The 25,455-nt window shown below is 33.0% G+C and overlaps 1 protein-coding gene across 3 annotated transcripts in view; it reads left to right on the forward strand.

Annotated features, from left to right (window-relative positions):
* The window catches only part of LOC134721478 (uncharacterized), a 57,822-nt gene that overhangs the window by 16,169 nt on the left and 16,198 nt on the right, over positions 1-25,455 (forward strand). Inside the window, exon 1 of one of the 3 annotated variants that reach the window (XM_063584530.1) lies at positions 17,373-17,998. The exons of the other annotated variants lie outside the window; for them this stretch is intronic. Within the exon in view, the coding sequence (XP_063440600.1) occupies positions 17,545-17,998 (454 nt within the window). The 5' untranslated portion in view covers positions 17,373-17,544. Of the gene's footprint in view, positions 1-17,372; positions 17,999-25,455 lie in introns of those variants that run through there. 3 annotated transcript variants of the gene reach the window in all.

A 25,455-nucleotide genomic window follows, 5' to 3' on the forward strand; every position in this document is an offset into this window, starting at 1 on the left:
AATATATCACAGTCAGATGATTTATCCTGTAACAATAAGGATACTGTGACCTATAGACATAGTGTCAGAGTCAATCTATCACAGTCAGATGATTTATCCTGTAATAAAAATGGTACTGTGGCCTATAGACTTGGTGTCAGAGTCAATCTATCACAGTCAGATGATTTATCCCGTAATAATAATGATACTGTGACCTATAGACATGGTGTCAGAGTCAATCTATCACAGTCAGATGATTTATCCTGTAACAATAATGATACTGCATATCTTTGTAATAATTGTTCTATTGTATCTATCACACCTTCATTATAATGTCTTCATCTAACACCCCAGACATGCCCTTGTAACACCCTAGTCAGGCATTTGTGACATCCTAGTCAAACACAATCAACTATATAATACATACAGACATCATATCTTTGTAATAATTGTTCTATTGTATCTATCACACCTTCATTATGATGTCTTCATCTAACACCCCATGCATGCCCTTGTAACACCCTAGTCAGGCATTTGTGACATCCTAGTCATACACAATCAACTATACAATACATACAGACATCATATCTTTGTAATAATTGTTCTATTGTATCTATCACACCTTCATTTATAATGTCTTCATCCAATTCCCCAGTCATGCCCTTGTAACACCCTAATCAGGCATTTATGACATCCTAGTCATACATAATCAACTATATAATACATACAGACATCATATCTTTGTTATAATTGTTCTATTGTATCTATCACACCTTCATTTTTAATGTCTTCATCTAACACCCCAGTCATGCCCTTCTAACACCCTAGTCTGGCATTTGTGACATCATAGTCATACACAATTAACTTTATAATACATACAGACATCATATCTTTGTAATAATTGTTCTGTTGTATCTATCACACCTTCATTTATAATGTCTTTATTTAACATCCCAGTCATGCCCTTGTAACACCCTAGTCAGGCATTTGTGACATCATAGTCGTACACAATCAACTATATTATACATACAGACATTATATCTTTGTAATAATTGTTTTATTGTATCTATCACACCTACATATATAAGGTCTACATCTAACCCCCCAGTCATGCCCTCATAGCACCCTAGTCAGGTATTTGTGACATCCTAGTCATACACAATCAACTATATAATACATACAGACTTCATATCTTTGTAATAATTGTTCTATTGTATCTATCACACCTTCATTTATAATGTCTTCATCTAACACCCCAGTCATGCCCTCATAGCACCCTAGTCAGGCTATTGGGACATCCTAGTCATACGCAATCAACTATACAATACATACAGACATCATATCTTTGTAATAATTGTTATATTGTATCTATCACACCTTCATTTATAATGTCTTCATCTAACACCCCAGTCATGCCCTCATAGCACCCTAGTCAGGCATTTGTGACATCCTAGTCAAACACAATCAACTATATAATACATACAGACATCATATCTTTGTAATAATTGTTCTATTGTATCTATCACACCTTCATTATAATGTCTTCATTTAACACCCCAGTCATGCCCTTGTAACACCCTAGTCAGGCATTTGTGACATCCTAGTCAAACATGAGTTAATCGCCCGGGTTTACACATCAATAACCTCTAGAAAAAATGTGTTTAATCCTATAGTAATAATTGTTCTATTGTATCTATCACACCTTCATTTATAATGTCTTCATCCAACACCCCAGTCATGCCCTTGTAACACCCTAGTCAGGCATTTGTGACATCCTTGTCATACACAATCAACTATATAATACATACAGACATCATATCTTTGTTATAATTGTTCTATTGTATCTATCACACCTTCATTTTTAATGTCTTCATCTAACACCCCAGTCATGCCCTTGTAACACCCTAGTCTGGCATTTGTGACATCCTAGTCATACACAATCAACTTTATAATACATACAGACATCATATCTTTGTAATAATTGTTCTATTGTATATATCACACCTTCATTTATAATGTCCTATCTAACACTCCTAGTCGTACATAATTAACAATATAAGACATACAGACATCATATCTTTGTAATAATTGTTCTATTGTATCTATCACACCTACATATATTTATATCTAACACCCCAGTCATGCCCTTTAATACACCCTAGTCAGGCATTTGTGACATCCTAGTCATACACAATCAACTATATAATACATATAGACATCATAGCTTTGTAATAATAGAGCTTTCTTACAAATTGACGAAAGGTACGTATGCTTGACGAATTATACGTAATACTCGATTTAGGGATCCTTTATTTTGACATATTTATATAATAGTCGTGGAACTTCGGACAATAATCGTGCATGCTACGACACTTATTAAATTGGATTTTTCTTGAGATATATTAAGGATTTCGGGACGTACGATAGGTTAGAATATGATTATTGATACCACCAGGTCGGAGGAGGTAACACTACAAAGTATTCTAAATATGGAGTTGTCAGACGAAAAAAATGTCCCCTAGAAAACTAAAAACCGACCCCTCCCCCACTTTTAATATTACAATGTTGCCTTCCTTGATTCATAATTTGCAACGCTCAAAATAATAAAATGAAGAAAATAGGATGATCTTTATACTATGTCATATGCTGGTGTTCATTTCATAACTTTGGAATTATCGCCTTAATGTGATATATATGATACACCGGAGCAATGGAACGGTTATTTTAGCGTATAACTGCGTTTTGCCTAAGTCCTGAATATTCATGAAATATGAGCCGCTGGACTATCTTCCAAACATGTGTACTGTTAAATCGTCATTATAAAATCCACAATATATACGGTGCAAAACTGTAGATTTATTTCTTGATATACAGTCTTTTTTTTTTTTTTTTTTTTTTTTTTTTTTTAGATTTATTCAACATTTCTTTTTAAAATCATTGTATCATCATTTTATAGCAAATCTCGATATTCCACTTTGACAATTTGCTGAAAGTGTACTGTAACAAATAAAAATAAATGTGAATCTTGTCGTTAAATTTAGACTAACGATCTTCAATAATGTCATTGAAATGTTAATCGTGAAACTCGTGCTTAAAAAATTCCCGCGAAAATGTGTGTACTCGTGGTTTACGTAAATAACGTATCGGACGTAAGTGTATTTGGCACTATTTTTCTCTGTTTGATCATATTAAAATCGTGTATTATTTGCGATATTATTTTTTTTTTAAAATAAACTTGATTTAGAAAAGAATGCTGTTTTACTGGATAAAACAAAGACTCTTTTAACTGTTTTTGTAGAAATGAAATACGTGCTCCCTTTACGTTCGTTCGTACCTTTCGTCAATTTGTAAGAAAGCTCTAATTGTTCTATTGTATCTATCACACCTACATATATAATATTTATATCTAACACCACAGTCCGGCCCTCATAGCACCCTAGTCAGGCATTTGTGACATTCTAGTCATACACAATCAATTATTTAATACAAACAGACATCATATCTTTGTAATAATTCTTCTATTGTATCTATCACACCTACATATATAATATATACATCTAACACCCCACTCATGCCCTTTAATTCACCCTAGTCAGGCATTTGTGACTATCGTGCGGGACACTCAACCGAAACAACGTTACTTCGGGTTCACCATGACATTGCAAGTGCGCTAGACAAAAACTGTTGTGCCGTTTTATTGATGCTCGACCTTTCTGCGGCGTTTGATGTGATTGACCATGACATTATCGAAGCTAGATTAGAATATGCTTTTGGAATCTAAGGTTCTGCTCTGAAATGGTTACTCTCTTACCTCCGAGATAGGACACAGCGTATAACAGTAGGCTCGGCCCACTCCAACGAATTTCGTCTTAATTGTGGTGTGCCGCAGGGCTCCGTGCTTGGCCCAAAGCTATATACTATATTTTCGAAGCCGATCGGTGAAATCTGTAGACGTCACAACATGTCTTATCAATGCTACGCCGATGATACGCAGATCTATTTAGTTTTCGAACCTCTTGATAACTGGAAAAACACATCAAATCGAATTGAGGACTGTTTGGCCGATATAAGTTCCTGGATGTGTGTGAACATGCTTAAACTGAACGAGGACAAAACGGAACTGATGCTAATTGCTCCGAAAAACCGAGTGAAAGATTTGAAGGATTGCAATCTCACCTTTAAAGGAAACATCATTACAAGTTCTGAGTGTATTAAAAATCTGGGCGTTCATTTTGATAAGACTCTGTCAATGCACCAACAAGTCAGTTCAGTTTCGAGATCATGTTTTATCAAATACGAAATATAGGCCGCATACGTCCGTACATCAACGAGGATGCATGCAAAACTCTGGTCAATTCGTTAATCATTTATCGATTGGATTATGGCAACGCTTTACTACATGGACTACCAGCTTACATGATTCAGAGACTACAAAGAGTTCAGAACACTGCTGCGCGAGTGGTTACAAGAAAAAAGAAAGACGAACACATTACTTCGACACTTGAGTCTCTTCACTGGCTGCCTGTGCAATACAGGGTGCAATACAAAATATTATTATATGTATTCAAGTCCGTGAAACATGAAGCGCCATTATATCTTAGTGGACTTGTAAATTTATACAGGCCATCAAGATCATTAAGGTCTGAAAACAACTTAACACTCGTAACTCCTATTGTGCGAACCAAAACCTACGGCAATAGAAGATTTGATCAAGCAGCGGCCATCCTTTGGAATGCATTACCAAAAAAACTTCAAAATGCAAAGTCGGTGCCTGTATTCAAAAAGAACTTAAAAACTCATTTTTTTCGACAAGCATTTTTAATCCCTTAAATTCGTTTCTGTGATACATTGTGCCATAGACGTTAGCCTGCTTTTGATTTATAGAACCTTTCTTTTAACTGGAGATATGTTTCATTTATAATATGTACATTGTTTGTTTTTTTTAATAGCACACATATTTTTCATTTCAGTAATTATATCTTTACATGGTAATATTCCTTTTTCATCTTTTGAATACGTTTTCAAATTTTTAACTTATATTTGATAATTTGTAATAGCAATCTTATTTTAGACTTCTTTGGCTTTTTATTTTACCAACTTTATTCAGTATAATTTTTTACTCGTTTTTTTATTTTGATTCATTGATATATATATTCCACTTTTTTGAAGAAAAAAAATCCACATTATTAATCCTTTTATCTAGAAAAGTTTTAACACTTAAATATTTATTTTGTGGGTTCATGTTTTATATTTTTATCACTGTCTGTGTGTATATTTCGTTTAACATGTGATGTAAAGCGCTTTGAGTAATATTGTTTTAGATTTAGCGCTATAGAAAAATTGTAATAATAATAATAATAATTTTAGTCATACACAATCAACTATATAATACATACAGACATCATAGCAGGTGTATAACATCCTCCTGTGTTACATCAACCCGGGTACATGTTGTATGTAAGGTGTATAACATCATCCTGTGTTACATCAACCAGGATACATGTGGTATATAAGGTGTATAACATCCTCCTGTGTTACATCAACCATGGTACATGTGGTATATAAGGTGTATAACATCCTCCTGTGTTACATCAACCCGGGTACATGTTGTATATAAGGTGTATAACATCCTCCTGTGTTACATCAACCAGGATACATGTGGTATATAAGGTGTATAACATCCTCCTGTGTTACATCAACCAGGGTACATGTGGTATATAAGGTGAATAACATCCTCCTGTGTTACATCCACCAGGATACATGTGGTATATAGGGTGTATAACATCCTCCTGTGTTGCATAAACTAGGGTACATGTGGTATATAAGGTGTATAACATCCTCTTGTGTTGCATAAACTAGGGTACATGTGGTATATAAGGTGTATAACATCCTCTTGTGTTACATTAACCAGAGTACATGTGGTATATAAGGTGTATAACATCCTCCTGTGTTACTTCAACCAGGGTACATGTGGTATATAAGGGCTATAACATCCTCCTGTGTTACATCAACCAGAGAACATGTGGTATATAAGGTGTATAACATCCTCCTGCGTTACATCAACCCGGGTACATCTGGTTTATAAGGTTAGAACATCCTCCTGTGGTACATCAACCAGGATACATGTGGTATACAAAGTGTATAACATCCTTCTGTGTTACATCAACCATTGCATTGACTTAAGACTCAGGTGGTTTAATTTATGAAACTTTATAAATTGACTTCCAAAAATGGGGTAGACTTACTTTCCAATCCCCCTTCTTTAATTCATAAAAAAATTCCAACCGTTAACCTTTTGTCCATACTAGGTACAAATGATAGGCAACTGCCCAAGGTTGCCTGGACCCGAAGACCCAGGTTGTTAAAATTATGGAACGCTTTTAATCGATGTCTAAAGTTAGGGAAGGGAGACCCTACCACCTCCGTTCTTGAGTTCATTCAAGATTTTCTACGGCTAAGCTTTTGTCCACACTAGGTACAAATGATAGGCATTACCATAAGGTTGCCTGACCTTTAGACTCAGGTGTTTAAAATTATGGAACTTTTATTGATTGAGGTCCAAATTTGAGGTCGGCTGACTTTTCTATCCTCCTTCTGTAATTTATTAAAACAAGCCTTACGGCTAAGCATTTGTTGAGGTCCAAATTTGAGGTCGGCTGACTTTGCCATCCCCATTCTTTAATTCATGAAAAATTCCCTATGGAAAGCTTTTGTCCACACTTGGTACTTATGATAGGCAATATCCTAAGGTGGCCAGGAGTGAAGACCTAGGTGGGTATTCATATGGATATTTTTTAGGTCAAAAGTTGGTGTAGGGTGACCCTACCACCTCCCTTCTTTCATTCATTAAAAATTCTCTACTACAACATGTACAAAGCTTTTCTCCATAGTGCTAGGTATAAATGATAGGCAATTGTCTATGGTTGCCACAACCCAAAGACCGAGGTGGGTTAAGTTCGACATCATACCATTATGCGATCCAAAATAGGATATTCAACAATTACCTGCTATATCTATAGGCCATTTAACAATTAGTATCTCTCACAACCATTTGACATTCAACAAGTACCTGCTATGACTAGAACATTCAACAATTACCTGCTATAGCCATAGGACATTCAATAAGTACCTGTTGTATGTAAAGGACATTCATCAACTCTAGAAATATTATAGGACATTCAACAAGTACCTTATATGACTACAGGACATTCAAAAAGTACCTTGTCTAACTGTAGGACATTCAACAAGAACGTACTATCAAAAGGATATTCAACAAGTACCTGCTACTAAAGGACATACAACAAGTACCCTCTATAACTATCAAACATTCAACAAGAACCTTCTATATCAATAGGATATTCAACAAGTACCTGCTATCACTAGGTCATATTCACTAATTACATGCTATAACTATAGGACATTCACCAAGTACTTGGTGAATGTCCTATAAAGTTGCTATAGCTATAGGAAATTCACCAAATATAGGATATTCGACAAGTACCTGCTATACGACATTCAACAAGGACTAACTATACCAATAGGATATTCAACAAATACCTGATAAAACAATAGGACATTCAACAAAAGTATCTGCTATAACTATTGGAAATTCAACAAATACTTTCTATAGCAATAGGATATTCAATAGTTACCTAATATAGCTACATGACATTCAAAAAGTACCTGTTGTATGACTAGGACATTCAACAAGTACCTTCTATATCCACGCCTGGTAAACCATCTAATCTCAACCAAATGTTGAGACGGTAAAAAGTATTCTGGCACTTCCTGTTGAGCTTTTCTGGTTCAAAATATCCAAAATAAACATAGGGTAGGTCGACTTTTCGTCAATTTAATGAAAATCAATGATTGTTTTGTAAAATAGGAGAATGTCATGCCATAGATAAATGATAATTGCAACTAATATGTCTCTTCTTGGTTCAAAATATCTGAAATTGAAGTCACTTTCACTTTTCTCCTACTGATTATCATATTTACTTTCTTTGAATCCGATAGAACTGCTATGATATTAATGATTTAGCAAGAAAATATGTCAATTATTTGTGTTTTTTTAATGCTTTACGATAACCACTTCTGTAAATTGCAAGACTATTTGATTGTCAAGCCTATTCTTAGCACAGAAATGAAAAATTCTAAATGGTTGAGATATAAAGGTATTGGTTGAGTCTTTCTGTCACAATGTTGAGACTTTCTGGTTACTTTGTGTCATGAAATATATTACTGTTATAACATTGGCACTTAGGTTTCAAAGTTTAAATTAACTATGACTGGCAACCCAACACGCGTGCATTATTATAATATAAACAGGGGCGGATGCAGGAATTTTCGAAAGGGGGGGTGCTAACCCAGGGCAACCAGGGCAAAGGGGGGTGCAAAACATATGTCCCGATACAAATGCATTGATCGGCAAAAATAAAGGGGGGGGTGCGCACCCCCGGAACCCCCCCCCCCCCTGGATCCGCCACTGAATATAAAGATAAAACTATTAAAATAACTAGGCTAGAGTTTATTTCAACTAATCAAAATGTAATTTCTATTGTAAAAATATAGTTACTTCCCAAAATGAACAAAGAAACTTTATCAGTGCGCGGTACTATTCGAGTTAACCTTTTTAACGGTTAACTTGATTTATGTTTTCTGTCTGTGGTAAGTTAAAATCTGAATACAGATACAATTTTAAGAATTGCCGATAGAAAAATGCATCATCCATGCCTTTCTAGTATAAATAAGATTAGTTTATAATATATAAATTATATAAATATTAATATGATTTTGAAGAATTCGATTTCTCACAGACATTGTTCAATGCCGAAAATGCGTACCTTTATAAAGAAATAAAATTGTTAAAAACTAAACAATCGAACAGGGGATCCCCTTCTCTAGGTTTGTTTTATGGTGCACATTATTTCAGGATGAGTTCTCATTCTAAAAGGTGGTGATTATTTATTTGTGAGCAAAAGGTGTTATTCTGGTCATTATAATACTGATCACAAAAACAAGCCTTAGATTATAGATATGATTCGATTTTAAAACTGCTTTGCAAGTACTATAAGTGACGTCCAACTTAGTGTAATCACACATGTTGTGTTGAAATAATTATAACTTAGATTGATTGTTCGAAACTGCATTCAGGGCACATCCTTAGTATTTGGTAATATTCAGCAACATTAATATTATACCCCGGACCCTGTCACTCTAGGCTAAGATCGCACCCGATCTCTAAAAAAATAATGCTCATGACGATCGAAGTGCAATCATGTAGATCACAGTATCAGGCGGAAACCCGGTTAAAATAGAACAAAAGCATTGAAGCTCTTTGTTAGAGAAGGCGATAAATGCTTACTGAATTATTAACTATAGTAACAACAAATTTGGTTGATAGAAACAAATAATATGACAATTTTCTTCTCTATTACGAAGTGTTTTATTTTAAAAACACCATTTGCATAAGTTTTCAATTTACCTATAACATAGTTAAGCAGAACAATTATGTATCAAGTCCACGACATGGGTATCTATCAAGATGGATGTAGAAAATGCATAACCTCCGATTTCTTTGAAAAATTACCACGGACGGAGGACATCAACCTATTAGTTCAGTAATTTCCGTGTCTGCCCTTCCATTAGGGACAACATAAAAAAATCAATGAAGGATAAACATTTTAAATAGTTTGGATACTGGAGGGGAAAAAGGGGTGGGGGGTAAAAATTGCTGCAAGTTATGTTTATTAATTGACATCGATTCATTATATATCATTATTGGTCAATCAAAATTAAGTTAAGAGGGGGGTTGGTGGGGGAGGGGTTAGTGAAAAAACTATATGAATTAAGTTTTTTTATCCAACATTGAACTTTTGATGTCTAGTGAAATACCACAGGCACTTGTCTCAGAAAAAAAAATCCTATATATCTTAGTATAAGACAAATAATGGATACAAAACGGACACATAACGGACGAGTATTGTACAAAACGGTCGCTTACCGGACACTTCATCCGTTGAACGTCCGTTCAAAGTTTTGAACATGCTCATTTTTTTCCATCGGACAAAACGGACGTCGACTGATAAAACGGACAGCCCGACACTGAGCGAAATGAAACAGATATCGACCGACGTCTAAGTCGGGATAACAACATGCGGCTTACGGACATGAACGAATTCAAAAAAAAAGTTATCGGTTCGGCGTCCGTTCGCGCTATCTGGTGAGGTGTGACCGGAGTTTTAAGCACCAGTCACACCTTATTGGATAGCGCAAATGGACACCGAACGGATATCTTTTTTAAATCCGTTCATATCCGTTAGGCATCCCTTAGTTTTCGTTTAATGTCCGTTCAGCATCCGTTTTATCCATCAATGTCCCTTCTGTCCGTTGGAAAATTTTGAGCATGTTCAAAACTTTGAATTAAAGGACGTTCAACAGATGAAGTGTCCGTTGTACATCCGGTAGGCGTCCATTTTTTTACAGTATGTGTCCGTTCCATTTCCGTTTTTAATCCGTATCTTCATCAACGGACTCACAACGGATATCAATTTTGTCAACGGAAACCCCTTTCTTTTATCCGTAATATAATATAAGGCGTCCGTTCGTGCTATCCGGTACGGTGTGATCAGAGCTGAAGTGAGAAGTAAACACTTCTAGGCTTAGATTTATAATAATGTGTTCTTAAAATGGGACAATACCTTGTGTATACTATAAATATAGATATTTAAAAGAAGATGTGGTATGATTGCCAACGAGACAACTCTCCACAAGCAAACAAAATGACACAGAAATTAACAATTATAGGTCACCGTACGGCCTTCAGCCATGAGCAAACCCCATACTGCATAGTCAGCTATAAAAGGCCCTAAAATGACAATGTAAAACAATTGTAGCGAGAAAACTTACGGCCTTATTTATTTAAAAAAAAAATGAACGAAAACAAATATGTAACACATAAACAAACGACAACCACTGAAATACATGGTCCTAACTTAAAACAGGCACATACATACATAATGTGGCGGGGTTAAGCATGTTAAAGCGGGATCCCAACCCTCCCCTAACCTGGGACATTGGAATAACAGTACAACATAAGAACGAATAAAAAAAAACAGTTGAAAAAGGCAACTCATCAGAAGTACACAAATACAAGCGTGGACGTGTATATCAATTTCATTTCAAAAGCACACAAGGCGTGTCAGTCTAGTACATAGGAGGGTTTATATTCGTGCAACATGTTCATGTACTCGTCTTGAATATGCATGTAGTTAGACAATGGGCGTTAATGACTCATTCAAACATCAATACTACAATCTTTGCAGTTTTACTCCTGTTCATATTGATTATAAACATAGACAAAACGTTATAGAAAATAACTGACCCACTGACATTTACTTTGGTGAAATTGCCACCCGTTGATATATAATTTGACAATGAACAAGAGACCCATTCCTGTGGCACGTCTATGTATTCTTTATAGAGAAGGGACCCCATACCACGATATGAGGCTGTCAGAATAAAGGTCTAGTGTTGAAGATTCACAGTTAAGCACTGATTATATAGCCAAGGGAATGCAAATTGTCCCGTGCTAACGATTTTTAAAACCAAGTTCTGTAGATACAGTGTTATGTTGATGTTAACACCAGCACTGCAAATGTAAAGTATAGAGATGTAGATATCTAAAAGCTAGCTATTGAGATGTCAAGATAAGCGATGAATAAATTCTAGCTTTTGGAGATGTCAATTACACCATTATTGACTTTATAGCTTCTGTGCAAAACTGCATCTCAAACGCTAGACTATTAATCTCCAGCGCTAGAACTTTAATACTTTAAAAAACACACAGTTGTTTACTATTTAGACTCTATTACAACCAAAGGTCTCTTTAGAAGCTGTTGTCATAACTACAGACAAGATTTAAATGACAGTTGGAACGTTTTGACGGTTGTATATGTAATTGATACTAAGCTATAGTTGAAAGTTTCATTCACCAGAAGATCTCAACATTGTTCCAGAATATCTCAACCGATACCAGAAAATCTCAACATGACATACTTTATAGCCTATTTCGCTTAATGCCATTATATAAATAAAGAAAAAGAACAAACTGTAATTTTATGTTTATAAGGTTTTAAAAAAATACTAATTCATTGATATATACGTGATATCGCTAACATTTTGTCAATAGCTGACTGCACTGGCCCCATTTACCTGCGGGAGAAAAGTCATTTCGATGTCATTTAAAATCATATTGATCCATGTTATACACGAGAGAAACCCTAATTCAATTATCTATGGCATGACATTCTCCTATTTTACAAAAAACACATTGATTTTCAGTAAATTGACGAAAAGTCGATCTACCCTATGTTTATTTTGGATAATTTGAACCAGAAAAGCTCAACAGGAAGTGCCAGAATACTTTTTTCCGTCTCAACCATTTGGTTGAGATTAGATGGTTTACCAGGCGTGATATCTATAGGATATCAACATTTACCTGCTAAATCTATAGGTCATTCAATCAGTACCTGTTGTATGTAAAGGACATTTGTCAACTCTAGAAATACTATAGGACATTCGACAAGTACCTTCTATGACTACAGGACATTAAGAAAGTACCTTATATGACTACAGGACATTCAACAAGAACGTACTATAACAAAAGAATATTCAACAAGAACGTACTATACCAAAAGAATATTCAACAAGAACGTACTATACCAAAAGGATATTCAACAAGTACCTGCTACTATCAAACATTCAACTAGTACCTGCTATGACCATAGGTATCAGGACATTCAGAAAGTACCTATTATAACTGTTGCACATTCAACAAGAACCTTCTGTACAAAAAGGATAGTCAACAAATACTGCTATAGCTATAGGAAATTCAACAACTACCTGCTATTACTATGGAAATTTCACTTAGTATCACAATAGGACATTCACCAATTACTTGCTATAACTATAGGACATTCAACACGTTCCTACTATAGCAAAATTAAAAGATAATCAACACGTACTTATAATATCTATAGGATATTCAACAAGTACCTGCTTTAACTATAAGACATTCAAGAAGGACTAACTATACCATCGTCCAATAGGATATTTAGCAATTACCGTTTATATTTATATATATCAACAATTACCGGTTATAACTATAGGACATTCAACAAGTGCCTGATATAACAATATAGAATATTCATTAAACGTATCTGCTATAACTATACATCTTTGGTATAATTGGTTTTCTGGTGTAATAAGATATATGATGTTTGACGGTCTTTCTATTGAAACATGCTTGGTATAATTGGTTTTTATGGTTGATTTTTTGTCTCTGGATACACCAATGTCTTTGATTCACCGATAACAAAAACTGAAATGAGGGGGGGGGGGGGGGGGGGGGGCAAGGGGTTTAACTGTTATGCTGTTATGGGGCAATTTAATTCTTTGTTATCTGTTATTTTGAAAATTTATTTGCTGTTAGCTGTTATTGTCTTATTCTTTTGTTATTGTGATAATGTATTTGCTGTTAACTGTTATTGAAAATTGGAATGTTAGCAATTTTTTTTGACAGTCAATATGATCATTGGACATTGGGGTCTACCACTACTAATATGTTTGTCCCGTATTCAGAGATGGATTTCATTAACATATACCCATCACAGAAGTGAGGTCCAGGACAGTTCAAGTATATCTTATGATTATCCTTTGTAATAAATTCCATTTTTTTATGAATGTGTATTTAGAATTATCTTAATTTTTTGTATGAGAATAATGTTCCTTGTTTCCCCTACGAACATATTAAATTAAAACAATTCTTAAAATGACAAAAAGGAAAACATATGGCCAGGAATATCTGACAAGGATCTCAATTAAGGACTAGGTCCTAACAACCACTTTACCTTTTATATAATATGGTACATAGACTCAGCTCTGTGATTCTTTTCAAAGCAGAACCAAATGCATTGTACAATGAAAGTTCCAACCATGTACTTGGGTCCGAAGCTGCACATAACTCATTACAAACAAAGATTTATTTCGTTTCAAGCCATTGTTTCCCTACTAAACTATGTATTCTACATACGAGTACACTTGGTACAATCAAAAGATGAAAATTGTTCAAATAAGGCCTTTGAAAATAGTGGAATGAATTGCTTTTGGAGTGTCAAAATTCGTTCGAAGTACTTGATAAATTGCATGCTTATAATTGGTGCTTTTGATTTTTCTACCCTATATACCACTTTGCCTCATAGTCTTATTAAGAAAAATTCACACACCTCATTAAATGGTCATTTAGAAAAAGTCAGAATATTCAAACTCTTTTAGGTCATTTTTTTTAATAAGAAACAAAGGGAGCTTCAGTCAATATATATAAACAATACACCAACGTTTCATGAGAACTGCTGAAAGCAGTTATTTTTGAAAACTAGAAAATACCACCTTTTTCTAATGAATAAAATCCCTTAACTCAATAACATAAAATCTAAAATTAATAAAAATCGAAAGGGAGTTTACAACAATAGATATAAACGTTTCAGCAAAGTTTCATGAGAACTGTTGAAAACATTTTTGTGTTAATGTCTGAAAACTGGAAAATCCCCCCTTTTTAATTAATAAAACCCGTTAACTCGGAAACGTAAAATCTAAAATTTATAAAATTGAAAGTGACCTCATGTTAATAGATATAAACAATTCACCAAAATTCCTTGCTTTGTGAAAGCATTTTTGAGATATTATCAGAAAACTGAAAAAAAAACACCTATTTTATTGCATAAAAACCCGTTACCCAGAAACTTAAAATCTAAAATTTATAAAAAAAAAAAAAAAGCCAAAAAGGGAGCTCACGTCAATAGATATAAACAATTTCCCAAAGTTTAATGCAAATTGGTTAAAGAGTTTTTGAGTTAATGTCCGACATGTTGACAACAGTACACTACGTACTAAGTACGGCGTGCACAAAGCTGAGTCTACAAATGTAACGTCTTCAAATTACAAAAACCATTTACGACGTCGGTATTTTCCCTCAGAAAACGTAAGCGTAACAAAAACACTGGACACTTAGTTTACCACATAATCCTAAACATTCACGTTCAACATATTTCTTTTTTTTTTCGAACAAGAAAGTGCAGCAAATGCACATTTTGAAAATATAAATAAATATTTGCTACGAGCAGTATAATGGAAATAATTAGCGACGATGTCGTGGATCCTTTTCAGAAAACAGCGTCAAAACGCCATTTCTTTAGATTGTAACATAATAGCTGGACATTTAAAAAAAATCAGGTGTTCAGTCTGGACTATCGAATCATTCATATGTTGCAGATTTTATTAAACCTCTGGTTTTGCACATTTCGAATACCAAGTTATTTTGGAAATAAAAAGATAGCAATAACATATTTTTTCTTACCGATTCTTCCATTTTGATTATTAGTCCTTCCAAATTACTACTTCTTACACATAACGAAGATCATTCCAAACTTATCTACTATGGTCGTTTTTGATTTTTTTGCGGTAAATTTCATATAATGTCAGAGTCCGAATCTGAACAATTCTATTATACGAAAATGTGGGATACAATGTTAAATTTGTATAAGTTTTAGGTCAAAAACTCTATTTTATGCTAATTTAATGTTACAAGTTACACCGATTTTTTGCCGTTTTCTATATGTCCGTTTCATGCTTTATAGATTAAATATTAATTTACCTTACTAGTAATGTGGATTCTTATGGCATGCATTCATCATTTTATCATGAAAAAAAATTCTTCTTCAAAAAATATTAAAAATACATATAAATATTATATGTTTAAAGCTATTGAAAAAGCGCATTTTACAGTTGCCGTCAACTTTGTGCACGCCGTCTAATATACCATAATACGTTCCGTAAACGAGCGTATAAAAAAATATTATAATATATTGAGTAGTAATTTAAACACATTCTAGATACATAAATTAATACTAAAAACATAGTCATAGAAAATGGAATGCATTACAAAGGATTATATCCGTAATAAGAAATACTGATTTGTCAAAGACCGAATTATTTTAATATTTCATTTACCATGTTTACCAGTTTACTGTTATCTGTTTTTGTCCATTTTAATTCCTTGTTATCTGTTATGAGCCAAATCAATTTGCTGTTTTGCTGTTATTGGAACCCCTTGCCCCCCTCTGAAATATATTGAATTGGTACATTTTGTATTTATTCAAAATTAAATCAGAAACCTATACTTAATTATAAAATAATGAACCTCTTAAAGGGAGACAATACTCGCATAACTTTTTTTCGAATTGGCACATAATACAAATTAAGGAATGTCACTCTTGCATACACATGGCACATCAATATAAATAATTTACTGTGCATTCGTGCTCTATCTTCAATGAAGATTCAAAATTATAAATATAACCAAAAGTTGTTAATCTATAGGATAGTGAAGACTAATGAAAGCTAACCCACCGTAAAAAATATTTCATTGACATATTTTAAAACTTACTCAGAATAATGCTCGAGCCACTTGACTTTCATAGCTCATAATTAACGTTTTTACACGATATTTTAATAAAGAATACAAATCGTATGCTTGCATCCACGGGGGGTCAACTTCCTATTATTGGGTATACGGGGATGTGCCAAAAATATGGGTCATAATTTTGCGAGATTTTATATAAAATGACCCTCCTTTTTCATGACATCCTATATCAAAATGCATTTACGTTTGATAACTGTATATTGATTTGGGGAATGATCTACATTTCATATATAAATATGCTATTGAGAATGTCAATTCATATATAAAAAATTAAGGGTAGCTGGTATATTTATGAATTATGAGTGATGATCAGTTAGTGCTTATATAAGCATGGGTCATATTTTAAATATTGTATATAAGTATAGGTCATTTTTTCTTGAATATTTATATAACTATAGGTGCTGAATTTCAGTGAATGTTATATTAAAATGGGTACGTTTTTTGAGGCAAAAATGGCACACCCCTACCAAAAAAATATCGAAGTTACGCCCCCCCCCCCCCCCCCCCCCCCCCCCCCCGCCCGTGCTTGCATCACCTTACCCAAATACAGATTTGAACATTTCGACATTTATTTGTTTATTTCTATCAAAACCGCCGTGTTAGAACAAATCACAAGTACATGTTAATTAAGATACCTATATCCTGATATCGTCAGGTAAATATGCTATAGTATGTCTCTGGTTCAAATTATATACATTTGTATTGAGAAAAATAACAGTATATATTCATAATTAAACACTAATCAAATGCATTTAAATAAGTTGGTACGAGTTAGCAGTGGTACGAGTTTACATTGGTACGAGTTATATTTTAGTGGTACTAGTTAACGTTGGTACGAGTTTACATTGGTACGGGTTAACTATAATTCTCTGGTAAGAGACTAAGAGTGTTCCGATGTAAAACGGAGGATCATACTTGTACAGAACATTACAAAACTGGTATCCTGTCCACACTCAACTTTTTCGCCTTGACAAAGATAGTTGGATACAGTTAGCTCCATGCACATAAAGACGCACTTGTGAAAGATGTTGCGATTGTCACTTGGTGTAAAAATATTGTCCTCCCTTAATTTGCAAGTTAGTCAGTGTATTTGTACTTCTTTTCAAAAATCGAGGAAATACAGCAAAAACTTTCGGCGTTATACGGAGGAAGATATTTGTAATATCCTTATTAAATCACTAGACAGTTATAAAGACGTTCAATTTGAACCATACAGACTGAAAAACTTCACTCTCGGTTCAAGTTTTACAAAAGCTAACGTAAAAATAGAACAAATTATCAAAGATCTTACTGGAAAGTTGCTAGATCCTTACCTTGTTGACGACAACACTGACACGTACTCGGATTTGGTAGACTTCAAATCAATATTTAGGAATGGTTTTGATTCTCTCAACCAAAACATTGCAGAAGGAAAAACAGATAATGTTGATATTAACTTTGCAATTCAGGCCATTAAAACAAGCTTTTTACGGGACAAAGGTATGTGCTTCTTGTAGTGCTTCTCATGTGTTTCTCTAGATTGTGCGGTTGGACCTAATGGAATCCGGGTCTGTCCGCCCTGATTTCTGTTCGCCCTAGTTACTGTTCACCCTAGTTCCGTTTCGCCCTGAGACCGTTCGCCCTGATACCTATTCGCCCTGGGTATGTTCGCCCTGATTTTTATTTTTTATTATAGCGTTGTGTTGTGTGTATTTAATTGAATTTGTTGAAGTCAGGCTACAATTTCGCCGAATATTTACGATGTATTATGTTGTCTACAGCTAGCTGTTACTAGGTTATAAGTTCCTGTAAATTTCAGGACTACTATATTGTGACTTCAAGGTATTGAGAACTAAGTTAGTATCTGTATGTAATTACGTTACTAGGAAATTAGTTTTTGTGAATTTCGATCAGCACTACATTGTATTTTTAAATGTAAAACAACTGAAGACTAAATTATTTGTATGTAATGGCATATGATGAAGTCTGTTTACATTCACCGAATATTTATTTAAACTAACTAACTAACTAATTTTATTCAGTATAAAATCCAGTACAAAAGGATCATCGCTGAAACACATGAACACATATAAAACATATACAAAACAAAACAGCAATAATACATAACAACCAACAATTTTTACGTTTATACTGACAAGCAAGAGACAAAACTCACACTTCGATATTATTATTTATGATGTATTACGTGTTGCTGCTTTTGGGAAATAAGTGTCTCGGAATTTCAGGCTCAGCACTACCTTGTGTTTTTAAATGTACTAAGTTATTATGTTGTCGAATCCATGACAAATCGCCCCACACCTAATCGCCCCACTTTTTAACCAACTCGCCCCACTTAAAAAAAACCGCCCCAAACTGGTTTACCAAATGGCCCCACTTTTTAAAAAATCGCCCCACTTGTGAAATGTGTTAAATCCCGTTAATATTACTCCTGCCAACTCGCCCCACTTAATGGAAAACGGTAAAATCTAGATAAATATATTATTAACCAGGATGAATTTTGTAATGCCAACTCGCCCCACTTATGGAAAAAGATGTTATCCCGTTGTATATGGGTTAAATCCTGTTAATATTACTCCTGCAAACTCGCCCCACTTAATAGAAAACGGTAAAATCTAGATAAATATATTATTAACCAGGATGAATTTTGTAATGCCAACTCGCCCCACTTATGGAAAAAGATGTTATCCCGTTGTATATGGGTTAAATCCCGTTAATATTACTCCTGCAAACTCGCCCCACTTAATAGAAAACGGTAAAATCTAGATAAATATATTATTAACCAGGATGAATTTTGTAATGCCAACTCGCCCCACTTATAGAAAAAGATGTTATCCAGTTGTATATGGGTAAAATCCCGTTAATATTACTCCTGCAAACTCGCCCCACTTAATAGAAAACGGTAAAATCTAGATAAATATATTATTAACCAGGATGAATTTTGTAATGCCAACTCGCCCCACTTATGGAAAAATATGTTATCCCGTTGTATATGGGTTAAATCCCGTTAATATATGTTATTCCTTTTTGTCGAGCCTTCGACTTTAGTTGAAAAAGCGAGACTAAGCGATCCTACATTCCGTCGTCGTCGGCGGCGTCAACAAATATTCACTCTGTGGTTAAAGTTTTTGAAATTTTAATAACTTTCTTAAACTATACTGGATTTCTACCAAACTTTGACAGAAGCTTGTTTATGATCATAAGATAGTATCCAGAAGTAAATTTTGTAAAAATAAAATTCCATTTTTTCCGTATTTTACTATAAATGGACTTAGTTTTTTCTGCGGGGAAACAAAACATTCACTCTGTGGTTAAAGTTTTTAGAATTTTAATAACTTTCTCAAACTATCCTGGGTTTGTACCAAACTTAAACAGAAGCTTGTTTATGATCATAAGATAATATCCAGAAGTAAATTTTGTAAAAATAAAATTCCATTTTTTCCGTATTTTACTTATAAATGGACTTAGTTTTTTCTGCGGGGAAACATTACATTCACTCTGTGGTTAAAGTTTTTAGAATTTTAATAACTTTCTTAAACTATCCTGGGTTTCGTACCAAACTTGGACAGAAGCTTTTTTATGATCATAAGATAGTATCCAGAAGTAAATTTTGTAAATGATTAAATCCATTTTTTCCATATTTTACTTTTAAATGGACTTAGTTTTTCTGTGGGGAACCATTACATTCACTCTGTGGTTAAAGTTTTTTAAATTTTAATAACTTTCTTAAACTATCCTGGGTTTGTACCAAACTTGTACAGAAGCTAATTTATGATCATAAGATTGTATCCAGAAGTAAAGTTTGTAAAAAGATTACTCTGTTTTTTCTGTAATATACTTTTAAATGGACTTAGATTTTCTTACAATCATAAAATAGTAACAAGAGGAATATTTTTATTGATTTTTTTCCTCATTGTTGTTGAGCCTGCGATTTACAGCAAAAATAGGCGAGACACTGGGTTCCGCGGAACCCTTACAATTTTTTTAAATAGCAGTAAGAAGTGATTATTAGTATTTCGGTAACGTGAATGTGAACTCGCTCCACTTGTGAAAAATAGAAAAATCCTGATGAATTGATTTATGCCAACTAGCCCCACTTATGAAAAGTACAAGTATGAATAGAGTTAAAGGCTACCAACTAGCACCACTTATGAATAAAATAATTAAACTGTAAGTCACATTTGCCTTTCACTGATTGCTCGTTAGTGTTGAATTATTCTTAATTCAGAGACAAAAGTAACCAATCCGGTAATTGCTATGATAACAAATTGCTGTTAATTGAAATCCTTTAACATGTTTAATATTGCATTATGATACAATTAACAGGTTTCTTTTCAATTGTTATGCAAATAATTAAGATTACAAGAATACAGTTATTCTCCAACAATACGAAAATTATATTTAGAATTATAATTCCGGTATATCAATAATAATAATTACATAAATTTTCAGTTTGTTTGTATTTGGTGTAGATTAGTTTTCATTAAAGTGGGGCGAGTTGGCAGACATGAAAATTATATTTTAATCTAGATATTACCGTTTACTATTAAGTGGGGCGAGTTGGCAGGAGTAATATTAACGGGATTTATCACATTTCACATGTGGGGCGATTTTTTAAAAAGTGGGGCGATTTGGTGAATCAGTTTGGGGAGGTTTTATTTAAAGTGGGGCGAGTTGGTTAAAAAGTGGGGCGATTAGGTGTGGGGCGATTTGCCAGTGGGGTGATTTGTCCTGCTTCCATGTTGTCTTGCTGTAACGAGGATAAGTTTCTGTGAATTCAAAGACTACACAATATTTGACATGAAACAACTAAAGACTAAGTTATTTATATATTTAACTTTAATTGATACATTTTAACAATATAAAAATATTCACTAACAGTTATAACAAGATCAATTCGGAACTGCACTTCGCACACATATATTTCCTAAACGAATATTTTAAAGCACTAAATTGAATTACTATATTAATCCATCAAAGACAATTCATATAACAATCAGTGATATCAAAAATTTTAAATTATACCTAATCAGCAATCAAAATTTTTAAATTATACCTAATCAGCAATCAAAATTCAATCAACATGCAGTAATTAAAAGTAATTATAAAATAAAGTGTAACAATGCAGCCAAGAATTTTATTTAATTAATATTCTGTATTTAACTTTTAATAGATATACATAAAGTTTCATATATATATAAATATATATTTCTTTCATTAATCATGTTAATGTAACATATACATATCATAAATGAAAATAGGGCGAACGAACCTAGGGCGAACGGATTGCCAGGGCGAACAAACTCAGTGCGAACGAACCTAGGGCGAACATGTAATCAGGGCGAACGATCCCGATACCGACCTAATGTCCAACTGATTTCTCTGCAATTCATTCCTGGCAAAATCTAAATCTCAAACCAATTAAGTAAGTATAAGTATAGTGGTGTCCCCGCGGTCTGTGATATCGCGCATTTGCTGATTTTGTCATATCAACACACACAGTAATTTTAAAACACAAATAAAATCGTTCTTGTTATTGTTTAAGGTGGTACCCAACACCTTAACTAAAATTAATTTGGCTCGTTTAATTTTCATAAAATTTTGACAAACACTTATTTTGATCATAGAGAAGCTTAATATTCTCTTAACAACACAACGTAATAAAAATGTTTAGTTGATTTTACAGAGTTATCTCCCTGTAGTATTAGGTACCACCTTAAGCCTTGTGAAGGGATGAAAAAGAATAAAATTGATATGTTCAAGAGTTAATTAATAACTGCAATCCAGTGATTTACCATATTTGGCCAATTTCCATTAAAAGAAAATTACATCATCAGATAAAATTTGTTTTTGTTAAGTCAAATTTATATCAGATTGAAATAATTTTTGCTCTGCATCCTTGGCAGTGTGCTTGGTTCAATCTCAGCTATATTTCGTTGTACAAAATCTTTCCTTTATTCAAAATAAGCTATTTTTGGAAGGCATGCGCGAAATCACCGGACATTGGAGGAACTCTCAGAACAGGGGTTTCCCTAATTTCAAATAATTTTGGACACACATTACACAAAATCTAGAGGATGAAACCATACCTGCATACAAACAAGATTTTATTCTGGACATATATTATTTATATCTTTTTCAAGCTGATTACGTAAAGATTTATTAATTTTACATTTTAAGAAAAAGTGGGTTTCATCTTCAACCGCATTTATATTACAATGTTTACATATTCTATTTTCTCTTTCAATTCTTTTATATCTACCCCTCTCTATTTCCAAGAAATGGTCACTTATTCACATTTTACATAATAATTTTCTATTTTCAAAACTATTTTTAGAAATGTATTTGTCTATTTCATATTTTGTTTTTATTTTACTGTACAAGAATATTTTACTGGTTTCATTAGTTAATTTTAATTTTTCAAAGAAAATATTTTCAAAGCTATCTTTTAGTTCTTTTTTAATATTTTTTGAGAATTAACTCTTCTCTTGTTTATAGTTTATATCCTGTATTTTATTTATGTCTAATTTATTTACATTGGCTATATTTTCTACATATGAGAACCATAAAAATATACCGTTAGTGGTAAGCCATTTAGATAAACAGAAAGCATCATATAATAAACATGATAAAGGGTTATTTTCATCACTAGAAATTCTTGCTAAGTACTTCAATGATTGTACTTTAATAAAGACATCTATGGGATACTGAGCTAGTTCTGCTCTTGCAGCTATATTGACAGATTGTTTACTAAGCCCCAGTACATATTTGCAAAATTTTAAATGTGTCTTCTCCACTTGGCTACTATCAATCATTGCTAGAATATCAAATTTACTCATGTCTTTAATTTGTGCTCGTCTTTCAGCTCTTATTATTTTTTCATAAAAATCCATATACCAAATTTCAGAGTTATACATGAGAATAGGTTTAACTAGTGATTCAAACAATTTTTGGTATAGTTTTATAGACACGTTTTCTAAAGGAGAAAGATACTTAAAAATAGAAAACAAAACTTTAGTACCTTTCTTAGCCAATTCAGTGTGTGATGAAGTCAATTTCCCAGATGATTCAATTATATTTCCAAGATATTTATATTATAAAACTTTTTCTAGTTTGTCACCATTTAAGTAAAAATCATATTTTATTATATAAAAAAATATTTTTCTGTTGAAAGACCATTATTTTAGTTTTTTGTGTATTTATTGTGAGCTGCCACTTATTACAATAAGAATTTAGTTTATTTATAGAGTTCTGTAAACCTTCAGGAGTTTCAGATAATAACAAAATGTCATCTGCAAACATAAGGCAGTTCATTGACATATTTTGCAGAGTCACTGGTTTACAACTTTCATCAAATATTTCTGGTAGATCATTTATGTAAACATTAAATAAGTTTGGACTCGTATTATCCCCTTGTTTCACTGCTCTATCAATAGAGACATATTCAGATATATTCTCCTTTGATTTCACTGAAGTTTCAGTATTCTTATACATATTTTTTTATCAAATTGTAAAATTTTACACCAATATTCTCATTTTTTGTTATTTTGTACAAAAGACCTAACCTCCACACTGAATCAAATGCCTTTTTTAGGTCTACAAAACAACCATAAATCATTTTCTTTTTATAATTTATATATTTATTAAACAGAGTCTTTACAATAAAGATACCATCTGAAGTCCTACTATTCTTCTTAAAGCCTAGTTGATGGTGACATATATTATTTTCAAATAAGTAAGTAACCTACAATTTATAACCATATTAAATAATTTACTCAGACAGCTCATCAGAGAAATTCCTCTGTAGTTTGAAGGATTAAGATGATCCCCACTTTTAAATAAAGGAATTATAAATGATTTATTCCAATTTTCAGGATATAGAGAGGTAGATAATATAAGGTTAAAATATTTAGCTATGGCTGTTAACATTACATCACTTTCTTTTGATGTTAGCAACTTCTGTGTTATGCATAATTTTTCAAAAATACTTTTCTCAAAATTTTTATCTATCTTTTCAGGTTTACACTGATTTTTAAAGTGATCTGCAAACTGACTTAAATCCAGCATATTATCATCATTCTTGTCCTTATTAATTTTTATTGTTCTTAATAGTTTCCAAAATTCCTTGCTTTCATTTGGTGACATGTCTAGTTTATTCAGAACATTGAGTTTAAATTCTCTTTTTTTATGTTTAGAAACTGTTTTGAATTGTTTTGAATAAAAGAAGTATTTCAGTCTTATAGATTGGTCAAAGGGAGATAACTTTAATTTTTTACTATACAGATTAAAAGTACTTCTTAATGCAAAAAAAATTGAGTCTGTCTAGTTAGATATTCTTTTTCTTTTCTTTTTAAAATATCTTTTTCTCATACACTTATGTGATAAAGTTATATAAATGTCTGAAATTAAGTCTGTAGCTCTGTTCAGTCCATCTTGAGTATTTTCAAAGTTTGTTTGTTGAAAATTGTTTAATTCTTCTATATATATTTTTCATTAAGCTCATTCTCAAGCAAGAGTTTTGAAGTGTTTGTCCACTTGAATTCAAAATCTATTTTTTAGCTCACCTGTCCCGAAGGGACAAGTGAGCTTATGCCATCACTTGGCGTCCGTCGTCTGTCGTCCGTCGTCTGTCGTCGTAAACTATTTCAAGAATCTTCTCCTCTGAAACTACTGGGCCAAATACTTTCAAACTTTAACTGAATGTTCCTTAGGGTATCTAATTTATAAATTGTATCCGAAGTTTTGATCTATTAAAAAACATGGTCGCCATTGCTAAAAATAGAACATAGGGGTCAAATGCAGTTTTTGGCTTATAACTCAAAAACCAAAGCATTTAGAGCAAATCTGACATGGAGAAATATTGTTTATCAGGTCAAAACCTATCTACCCTGAAATTTTCAGATGAATCAGACAACCTGTTGTTGGGTTGCTGCCCCTGA

This window comes from Mytilus trossulus, chromosome 6, assembly GCF_036588685.1.
Source record: "Mytilus trossulus isolate FHL-02 chromosome 6, PNRI_Mtr1.1.1.hap1, whole genome shotgun sequence".
NCBI classification, from domain to species: Eukaryota; Metazoa; Mollusca; class Bivalvia; order Mytilida; family Mytilidae; genus Mytilus; species Mytilus trossulus.